The sequence below is a fragment of the Vigna umbellata genome, chromosome 3 (genome assembly GCF_029865625.1).
Source record: "Vigna umbellata cultivar VRB3 chromosome 3, Vumbellata_1.0, whole genome shotgun sequence".
Lineage (NCBI taxonomy): Eukaryota > Viridiplantae > Streptophyta > Magnoliopsida > Fabales > Fabaceae > Vigna > Vigna umbellata.
In genome coordinates, this window is record NC_142167.1 from 32,135,745 (window position 1) to 32,147,007 (window position 11,263).

At 33.1% G+C, this 11,263-nt stretch overlaps 2 protein-coding genes across 3 annotated transcripts; one reads left to right on the forward strand and one right to left on the reverse strand.

The window, feature by feature from the left end:
* Positions 1-558: 558 nt before the first annotated feature.
* LOC124836982 (NADH dehydrogenase ubiquinone 1 alpha subcomplex subunit) lies at positions 559-2,507 on the forward strand. Its single transcript, XM_047312261.2, has 3 exons — positions 559-720; positions 806-896; positions 2,315-2,507. The coding sequence occupies exons 1-2, from the start codon at positions 613-615 to the stop codon at positions 890-892; spliced, it is 195 nt and encodes a 64-aa protein (XP_047168217.1). The 5' UTR covers positions 559-612; the 3' UTR covers positions 893-896; positions 2,315-2,507.
* Positions 2,508-6,269: 3,762 nt separating this feature from the next.
* LOC124836980 (transmembrane protein, putative (DUF1191)) lies at positions 6,270-8,731 on the reverse strand. 2 transcript variants are annotated; one of them, XM_047312258.2, is made up of 2 exons: positions 8,095-8,731; positions 6,270-7,913 (listed from the first exon to the last, which is right to left on the reverse strand). In XM_047312258.2, exon 2 carries the CDS (start codon positions 7,506-7,508, stop codon positions 6,516-6,518), a length of 993 nt encoding a protein of 330 aa, XP_047168214.1. In that variant the 5' UTR covers positions 7,509-7,913; positions 8,095-8,731; the 3' UTR covers positions 6,270-6,515. The 2 variants fall into 2 exon arrangements, with proteins under 2 accessions (XP_047168214.1, XP_047168213.1); XM_047312257.2 differs by having other exon boundaries at positions 6,270-7,976.
* Between the last annotated feature and the right edge of the window lie 2,532 nt (positions 8,732-11,263).

Sequence of the window (11,263 nt, forward strand, 5' to 3'; positions counted from 1 at the left end):
AATTGAAAAACACCTTGTGTCAAATAATAAAATAAATTCTTTCATGGAGTGAAGAAAATAAAATAATAAATCACGTCTTATGTATTAAAAAAATGAAAACTTAAAAAATATTTTAAGTATAAAATAAAAATAAATATTAAAAGCTAAAAAATTAGAAGTTGTTTTTTTACAGCTATAAAAGTTAGATATCAGTTGAAATAACGTATAAACAGAATTTTCTTAAGGAAGGTTGTGTTTGTTTATTTTGTAAAGTGAAAATAAATCTAAACAAACACAGGGAAAAAAAAGAAAGTGGTTCCTTTTAGGACAATTTTGTAATTTTAATTTATTTTTTAATTTTACATTTATCTTTTAACATGACGTTTCTACAATAGAGAAGAGAGATGCAAAGAATATTTTAGTGCTATTTTATTAGTACAGTGTGCAGTTAGTAATAAGGTTGGTGCATGAAGAAAACGTCATAACAAAGAAATGGATTATGTAGGCCCATAAAGACCTAGAAAAGAAAGACTGGACTTTTGTGATGAGCGAGGCCCAAAAAGTAATAAAAATAAGAAAAAGGCGAAGAGTGAGGCAGAGAGAGTTGGAAGAAGAGAAGGTAGAAGAAGGAAGATGAACTTGCGATGGATGGAAGCGGTGTTGCCGCTGGGAATCATAGCGGGAATGCTCTGTGTAATGGGAAACGCTCAGTATTACATTCACAAAGCCGCGCATGGAAGAGTAATTTCTCTTTTTTCTTTTCATTATTTTTGTTATCGATCAATTTTTGGATTGGATCTTTCTCACTGATGTTAAATTCTTTCAGCCTAAGCACATCGGGAACGATCTGTGGGACGTTGCGATGGAACGAAGGGACAAGAAGCTTCACGAACAAGCCTCATCTTCCAATTAACACCGTAAGCATCGCTCTTGGTTTTCTCTTTTGAAATGTCCTAGGGTTTCCGCGAATGCTATATTTTGACTGTGAATTTTCGACGGGAAAATTTTATGAAAGTATCGGGTAGAGTGATTAGATCGGTCGAAATTTTGTTTGGTTTGAGGTTTTGCGGTGTTGCTTTATAGCTGTTGTAATGCAAAACGATTTAGATAATTACGTTGTCGGATTTTTTAGCGTATACGATTAAGTAAAGTCTTCTTCTAGAAAGCACAGATACTATGTTTAGGCGCTAGGGTGTGGGAGGTGAGAATTTTTTATATATATTTTTTAAATATTTTTTATTTAGCTGAAGGGTGGAATATAGGGTGTGAAATATGGAGTTATAGTTTTTTGTTTGAAAGTTCATGGTTGAGATTTTAATAATTTCATGAATTTTTATATTGAGGTTTTCTGTGTTGATTTTTCAATCAATGGTATAACGTTTCTGTTTATTTCTTACTTTAGGCTGTGTGTGGTTGGTCGAAGAAGATGGAATGGAAGGGAATGAAATATAATACTGCTATGTTCATTGTTTGGATTAGTAAAAGAATGAGGGTGGGATATAATGGAAAGTAGTGGAACTTATTCCTTTCAATTCATGTATAAGTTTCTTCATAAACACTACTTGCAGAGGAAAAATGAGAAGATAAAATGAAACAAGTTTCTCCAGTTAGCTAAAATTAGCTTATCATAAGTTAACCTCTTTTGGAAAAGTTAGATGAAATAAACTTCTCTTTATTTCATTTTTCCGTTTTTGTACGTGAAATGGCTTATCCAATCCAAACAGGACCAATGCCTATTATTTACCCAGTTTTTCTTTCTTATCAGTCTTTGAAGAATGAGAATTTTATTTCATTGCATCACAACACATCCAAATAATGGATTGAAGATTTTATTCCGTTGTGTTCTACTTCCTTCTATATTATTTATTTCTTTCCTTCAATCCAAATGCAGCTTAAAGAAGAACTCAATTTCTTTTCTAAAATTATAGGATGCATAGGCCATAGTAAAACATGAACTTAACATGAAGATGAAAATCTTGAATGAAAAAAAAAATTGCGTTTTATTTTCTTCTTTCTGCAATATCTTCTCTTCCTCCATATAAAAATTAAAGAATGACAATTTTGATAATTGAAAGTACGGTTTTGGTATATTGTTCGTGTTAACGGGAACAAGCATCGATGAACATCAAATTTTACATGGATCTGTCTTCCACCCTCAACAGGAAAACATATTATGAACATCTTGAATGAAGAACAAGAATATTGTTCTTCATTAGTGTTTATAGTCTTTATAGAAGTGCTCTAGCAACGCTTTGATCTGGAGATTGAATTTTCTGTTCTTGAGGTTTTAATGAGTACTGATTCGAAAGCATGACATTTGCTCTGGAACATGCAGGTTGTTAATGTCATTGTGAAGAAAATAAACTGCTCACCAGGATTTGAGGTTCTGTTCTTGGGAAGCAGGTTGAATCACTACAATGAAATTCCATTTCGTTTTCCTGTATGCAATTCAACATAAGATTTATAAATATACCTATGCTCAATCACTATTGCTTTCTCTAAGCTTGTTGAAAACTTATTTGTTCTGATATAGTTGTTGCCTTCTATAATCTGACCATTTTTTGCTTGACGATTGACTGCAAATCTTGCTACTTTGGCATCAATGGCCAATGAATTATTACGTAATGCAGCGCATATTCCCAATGCATACAGTTGTTAAACTTGAGAGTTTTAATAACGGTTGAAAATCTTGTAAACTCGGATACTAAATTCGAATAGTAAACTCTTTTAGTTTACTTTAGGTAAAAAAAGTATTAAAATATTTATAAGTAATATAATAACTTATTATCATATGATATTATAAATAATTTTTAAAATTTTCTTATTGGAATATTAGTGTTATTATTAATAGTTGATCATATTATATATTTTTAAATACTTTATATATTTTCCCAATTGTTATGTTTATAATAATTTTAATTAATTATATATATCATATTTACTACGACACAAAAAGTGAGAACTTTGAGACCAAAAGACTTTGAGGTCCAAGAGTCCAGCAAAAACCCTAGCCTACATTTAAACTTCATCTCCCATGACTGCTACCTTCACTGGCACGTTTTATGACTGTGACTGGAGATGGGCAATGTAAAACCTCTTTAACCTTTGTAGTTGTACTTTTACAAAAGGGAGTGATTGCCATGGAGTCCAAGAAGAACATACTCATTAACAAGAGATTTAACATACTAAATGGTTTATCACAAAATGGATTCGACTTTCAACACTTGTTATAAATGAGTAAGGGTAGTGTGTGTGTCAAATAATCATTTATTATTTTTTTTTTAGCTTAAGAAATCTTATTAAATTCTGTTTGTATATAGGTTATCAAAAATGTATTCTGAAATTTCGTTTTATGATATTCGTAAGACATAATATGCTGACTGCGGTCACTTAATAAAAATCACCTGTCTGCTATTTACAATTTATTTTATCTGTAGGAATTAAACATATTTAAGGCTCAATTTCTCTTCCTCAGAGAATCAGACGTTTCATATTTATCTGCTACCTTTCTCTCTCGTAACCAACACAGTTACAGGTTGATCAAGTAGAGATTATTCCCCACAGATCAAACAATGAAATTAAGAAGGAAAAAAACCAGTGGGTGTTGAGAAGTAGTGATAGAACGTAAAGACATCTCTAGTATACAAGTTCCCTTAATAGAAAAGGTAATGTCAGAGGATTCAAACCCATGAAACAGGTTAATTTACGTTGAATACTTAACCACAAACTGCAGTGATGCCCCCAATTAATTATAGGTATTTAAACAGTACAAATTGTCAAAGAATTGGAGAATTATTTTTGTAAGATTAACAGATGGAACTATGAAAATAAAAGCAGGTATCTTGATCAACTGACAATACATAAATGCGTGTTTGGTATCTAATGTTGCTAGCGACATCTTACCTGTTCAAAGTTCCTCCATTATAACAAGTTAAAACAGCAGGACCAACAAATTGCCGTGTAGTAACATAAAAATCTCCTGAATGTGACAGATGTTGTGGTATGGAAAACAAAGAAGTAAAAGGAGATCTCGTATCATTTCAAGCCACATTTTTCTTGCAAAGTTTTTAGGAACATTCGTACTACATTCATTTTTCTTTCTGTTTTTCTTCTGTTTCCTTGTGAGTGGCTCCTAGTACTGCTTTGCAAAACAAAGGGTACCTCAAACAGCTTTTATTTTACTCTTTTGCTAATATGTTGGAGTCATTTTTAAAAATTAAATAATTGAAAATACAATACTTTCTGTCCTTGTAAAAAGATGGTACGGTTTTCATTCATGAAAAGTTTGAGTTCAACCTCTATAATATTTCGACCATGTTAAGCATACTGTATTTGGATTTATATTGTGTGGACTAAACATCCCTTCATCACAATTCATCTAGTGGCACTTTTTCGTTTGAACTCATCGTAATGTGTGCCAATTAATCGCCAAACACACTGTCAGTTTTCATAAAATGTTGACTATATTGATTTTATTCCTTGAAAAGAGCATACAATATTTTTTTATATATATAAAAACATAATGATGATTTAGATCAAATACAACATGACTAAAGTCAAATAACAGAAAAAAAAACAAAATATCCTATATTTAAAGGATTGAAACTGATAAAAAAAATTGCAACAACTAAAGAAAAAAAGTTCATATTACAAAAGCTTGAAAAATCGTGCAAGCCTTTGTTAATAAAAGTTAGAATATTGTTCAAGTGTTTGATTCATATTGCCCTATGTGCTGTTCCATTATGTGCCCTCCTTGTGAAGTTGGGGCCTCGAAATCCAAACATGAAAGAATGGAGTTAAATAATAAAGTTCAGAATAAAAAATTATGCATATTCCTACTAGTTGACAGAACTTACTGATTTTTCAATGACTGAAACTGGGTTAGGTGTTGGTGGTGCTGAGCTGTGAATGTGATACCTTCCTTCATAAGTCATTTTATCTCATCCGTGCAGCCACAAGCATTTCTCTTCTTTGTTTGGTTTTTTTATTATATAGAGATTGAGTAGTTGACTTGTAATAAAAGAGTGGCCAAGTCATCATCATATCTTTCAAACACTTCAGGGTATTTATAGAAACAAATCAAGTTGTTGTTGCATAATATATTTCTCAGGGTTATTCAAGTGGCAAGGAAGAGATATAGATTGTGGCACTTCAACTAATAAAGAGAGAAAGAACACTACTGTTTAAAATGTGACTCACCTTCTATTGTGTTAAGATTCCCATTAAGAAAAACTGAGTAAAAACTATAAAATATAAGTGTTTTGTTCAAACCATGGCTTTGAACTTTCACAGCAGAAATTAAACCATATTCAGAGCTGAAAGTTATGGCACAAGAGCTGTTTTCCTTGCCATGTGCTGTCATCTGTTTGAGTTCTGGACAATAAAATGTCATGCTGAAAAGTTTTATGTTTTCAGTAAAAAAAGAAAAACTTTTAATATTGGAAGAGGGAGAAGTCATTGCTGTCAAAACTACATATACAGATTTACTTCTTGTCCTGACTTGGTTGCTTGCATTACCTTGTCCTTTTCTGGTGAAGATGACCACTGAAATGCCAGCACTCAGCAGCAGGTCTTGGCATTAATTTATTTCATCTCTTTAGTGACTTTCCTTCACCCACTTATCTGTTTGGTAACAAAATGCAACACCAAATTTTTAATGCAACCATCAACAGATGCTTCTTAAATACTGCAGTGTATTTCTACTCTAACCATTCTAGGCCTTTAACTTCTTCATAGTCAGTTTCTGAGTTTTTCCATTCCACTTTATGATTGATATGTATCTGTCATTGATGGATAAATTTCCTAACAAACACCTAAAGGAGAAAATTGAAGAACATTGAACTTTTATAAAAGCTTTCTCATCTGACTTTTTCAAACAGGCAAAAATTGATTTTGATTTATATGAGAAACTTAAGTTTTTTATCTTAGTTTTTCCTGCTTTAAACATTTATGGAAAAGTTTATTCCAACAGCACTATAATTAACATTAAAAACCGCATCCTACCTAAATCCATTTGTTAGCAAGACCATTATTAACAAAGACAGCAACAAGAGCAGGTAGGCAAAAAAGAAGGGTGCACACTGAATTTCCAAGTGTGGTTCTCAGAAACAAAGGTGAGGGCATAGAGACCAATGGGTCTTGGTCTCTTCTTCACTTAAATGAAGGAACAGGAATGATGGGAACTGGTGGATGAGCAAATAAGCATTGTGTGCCCACAACATTTATACCAAGTTATCTTGCTTCAACCACGTGAAAAGGATAGTAAAAGCAAGATAAATAACCCAAACATGTAGGTCTTAGAATTTTATTCTTTGTCCATGGAATAACTGAATTCATCACATAATCATCACTTTTGGCTACTACTAATTCACACCACAATGAATCACAAAGAAATAACAGATTTACACAAAAATCCTATGTTAAGGAAACAAACGGGGGGCAGGCAAAAAAAAACGTGTGATTAGAAGAATTTCTGAATACAGTAAATTAACTTGAATGAGTGGAAGAGTAACTGAAGATTGTGCAAAAATATTGTGTCATGGTGCATATTCATGTTCAAGGGTTGGTTGTGTTCTTGTTACTGTTGCAGCAGGGGCTTTTGTATCCCCAACTGAGGCCATTTGAAGAGGTTCTCCCAACTCTGCCGCCTTTTCCATCTGTTGCATTTTCTTCTTCTGTTTGTACTTTCTCATCCACAAAACAAGAAGTGACAACAGCACAAGCAATACTAGTCCCCCCACAACAGACCCTACAATGATCCACACCTTTTTATTATCCTTCTCACCTTTTCCTTGAGCACTTGGTGACGGCCCCCTTTTTGGAGGACTTGCAGGAGTAGGAGATGCTGGTGCTGGAGCTGGAGCAGTGGATTTAACAACTATAGAGAAATGACCCTGTTGGAAAGATGAACAAGTGTTGTCTGTTGTTACATCACTGAAATTGGAAGAACCCTGCAAATCAAACCAAACACATTTTGCAACAGCACCATGAGGGACTGATTTAACAGCCCCGAACTTGACCAATATAGGGCCACCAGACGCATCTATCTGTAGTTCTGATAAATTTGAAGCTGACAGATTAGAACCATCATAAGCCAGTAGTCCCAACACTGGAGCCAAATAGGTATAGTCTGTCAAAGGGTAGTACCTGGAGGATCTAGTACCCAGATTTTGGTACACCAAAACAAGCCTTTCTACATATGGCCTCCCAATGAGTCCCATGGGAATTTCAAACTCATTGTATGGTTGGAACCCTTTTCTCCTTAAACTTCCACTTCTTAATCTCAATGCTGCAACCTCAATCCCAGACAAATTGGAAGGAAGATGAGTTGCATTGTAAATTATACCTGTTTTTGGGTTCATCAAAGCCCTATAAGCATATTGTTGCAGAAGTGCATCAAGAGCCCTTGCTTCTTCCCTTCTTAAAGAAGACCCAGGAGAAGTAGTAGTAGACTGAGCCCTGACACCAGGAAGTGATTCGAAACACGGAACAAGAACAAGCATGATTACTAGACTTGGAAGAAGCTCCATGGATGCTTAATTTAGGAAATTCTGGAAATTCGGCTCGATGTGGTTTCTGTGCTTGGCCTCACTGATAAAATCCCAATGTAATATCACAAACGAATAGTTGATACTGATCAATAAGCAAGAAATCTCTTCAAAGGGGTCTTAAAGATGGGAACTTGTAGGCACGTTATGATGTAATAAAGAAATAAAGAAAAATATTCTTCAGAGGGGCAGAAGTATGAAAGCAGCTTTGAACGTTTCAGCCGTTACAATGAAACACTTTTCTCTCAAGAATCCTTGCAAAAGGCAAAGCGGAAGAGGCAGAGATTCACTCAATTCTTGCCAATCTTTTCTTGATTCCGAGCATTTCATTCCCCTCTCTCCCTCTCCCTCTCCCCCTCACTCCAACTCCACCAAATCTTACATGAACTGTAGCAGTTAAGACAATAATTGGGTAAACTTTAAGGAGAATTATTAGGAGAGCAGTAAAACCTGAAACAGAAATCAATGCTGTTCATCAAACAGAAATTCCAAGAAACAAGATCCAGGACCCCTTTTGGATTTGGCAGCTGTTACTCAGCAAAGGCAAGGCAAACAAGAGTATTATTACCTGAACAAACAAATAATAAAGTGTTTCCCTTTAGCTACGTGTTGGAAAACTTGGAACTGAAAGCACAAACACCATGATGCACTTCAAAGCAACTCCAAACTTGACGAAAGCAAGGAGTTAAGCCTGCAGAGGATTCCAACAAGAATAATCTTCAAGAAAATTATCCTTGGCTGTGGCCTTGCTATGAGAGTGGCAGCCCCCATTAGGTATAAATCTAGAGAAGAGTGATTGATAGAAGAGACATAGGAAGTCAAGTCCTAGTTAATGATTTACAGAAATGGATGGCTATTGGAGGACACTCATTTCTTTGCCTTTCTTTGTTTGTGTATGATTTCTACAGTGAATGTGAGTGAATGTCTCCTACTCCTTCTGTTTGTGTAGCAGCAAATGAGTTATGGTAGGAAGAGAAGAATAGGTTGTGTTGGTGTGAAAGTGCCAACTATGGCTTGTGACTTTTTGAGTGAGAGAAAGAGAGAGAGAGAGATAGAGAGAGAGAAGAGTTTCCAGTTATGGATGCACAGCACACTTCTACACTGGGACTCACCAGCAAAGCAAGCAGCAAAATAAAAACAATAATGATAACAAAAGACAGAAAGGCAATGTGCTGTGAGTGTGAGAAAAAGAGCAGAAAGTGAAATGGGAAACAGAATGAAAGTGCTCATATTCATAAATAAATCATTTTTCTGCCTCACTTGCTTACCCTTCATATGGGAATTACTAAAGCTCACTTTTTTTTCTGCTCAAATATTTTTTCATGCACTCAATTTTCACAATCTAATTTCTCAGAAAATTATACACACTCAATCATAACAGTATAAGATCCCTTCTTAAAACCCTAAAATAAAAATGTGACAGTCAACATGCTGAAAAGGCTAAACATGATTAGTTATGTCCTTTGAGATTGAACCCTTATGCTAATTTCTCCTAACCACACTTCCAAGTGCCTCCAAATTTTCATATGAACTCATGTTGTCGTCTTCGTTTTTCTCACAAATTTTATTCAGATTTTACTGCACTGAATTTTCCCAACAATGAAATGTGTTTTTTATTTCAAACTTTTGATTTTAGTCTTGTAATTGTTTTTCTTCTAAAATGGAAATCAAATCATTTTAAGATATGCTTGGATAACAATTGCATCAAGTAATTATTTATTTTGAAACAAATATTAAAGACTAAAAAATGTTTTTTTTCTTAATGAATTAATTAAACTAAAAAAATACTTTATAGGAATTAAAATTAAAATTCACATATTTTATAAAAATTACAATAATGATTTGAAATTATTTGGAAGTAAAAAACAGAGAAATAAATTGTAAAAATTATTAATAATTTACTAGGTATGCTAGGAAGAAGCACATATTTATTTGAAAAAGTGAAAATATTTATTTATTGGTTTAATCCTTTTCGACATCCCTATTTATGTACGAATGTCTCAGATAGGTCCTCGTTTTCTAAAGTGTATCAAAATGGTCCTTAATTTTGAAAATTGATATCAATTGAGTCCTTCCCGTTAAGTTGGCTGGACGGCGTTAAAAAAATTGATGAGGGGATGCTGAGATGACGAACGAACGCTCGTCCACCAGCGAACGAACGCTCGTCCATCAGCGAACGAACGCTTGTCGACCACCGAACGAACGGTCGTCCAGTGTGGAACGAACGGTCGTCCAGCAGTAAGAGGTCGACGAGCGTTCGTTCTCTGGTGGACGAGCGTTCCTTCGTTGGTGGACGAGCGTTCGTTCGCTGGTGGACGAGCGTTCGTTCGTCATCTCAGCATCCACTCATCAATTTTTTTAACGCCGTCCAGCCAACTTAACGGAAAGGACTCAATTGATATCAATTTTCAAAATTAGGGACCATTTTGATACACTTTAAAAAACGAGGACCCAATTGAGACAATCGTATATAAATAGGGATGTCGAAAAGGATTAAACCTTATTTATTTAGATAATAAAGAAAACATTGTTTACTGTATGGGCAGTTCTGAAACAATAAAGACATAGCAACGTCAAAATCAGCATCAACTAACTAAAAAGTATAAGCAGTTTTGTATTATCTTTCAAAACCTTTTTTCTTGTCCAAGGATTAATGGTGGGGATACTCATGACTGCATTTATGAACATCACTTAATTCTATTTTTTAAATTACCATAATTATACTTAATTTATAGATTTCAACCATTAATTCTATTTTTTAAATTACCATAAATTTGCTGACTTTTGCAGCTTTAATTCGCTGTGGTTCATACAATTTAAACTACGACGTTTCAAATGAAAAAAAAATTAAAAATAATTTGAGACTGGACTGTAAGGTCTATTTCTTTCTTCTTTTTTTCCTTCTTATCTTTATGATTCTTTTCATTTTCTATTAAGTATCTTTTAGTTTTCATATTGTGTGTCTCTTTTCTCATTGTTTATGAAATTATTTATCATATACTCTATAAATTAATTTTATCAACCAAATAATTATTTTTATTTGAAGAGCATTTTTATTCTATCAGAATTAAATTAGAATAATTTTACTTTCTAAAATTTCTCTCTTTTAGTTTTGAATTAACTATTTTTAGTTTAAATTTATTCCTGTAACTATATAATTGAAAATACAAATCTGAATTTAAGTTTCATTAAATAGAAATGATAAAGTTGTAAACATATTATTTTAAAAGGATTACCTTGTATCTATTGCAATTGAGGGTTTTTCACTCTGAAAAGGATTAAATAAAATCGATAATATTCTTTTGTTTAATATTGTGTGATTTTTTTTTATTCCGATCTACAAAGAGATGACGGAGAAGATTTTGAACATACCTATGATTTTTTGCCACGTAATTTTATACATGTACATATTCTTAACATGTTTTTGAAATATTTGATTGCGTAAAACGTTTTAATGTAGGTACATAGTTTTTTAAGTACGAGGTGTTACATAATGAATTAACAAAAATATTCTCATTCATATTGTTATATTTTAATTTGGTACAAGTTAATTTAATAAATTTATTTTAGCAAATGAAAAAAAAATATTTTAAACTGATAGATATTGTTTTTGGAATTACTATTTAAAATCATGGATGAATCTATTTATGCTCGTATTTTCAAAAACTAAATTTATTTGATCTGTTTAAAACATGAATTAAATGGATCCAACTAATCTTCTTACCTAATACAAAAAT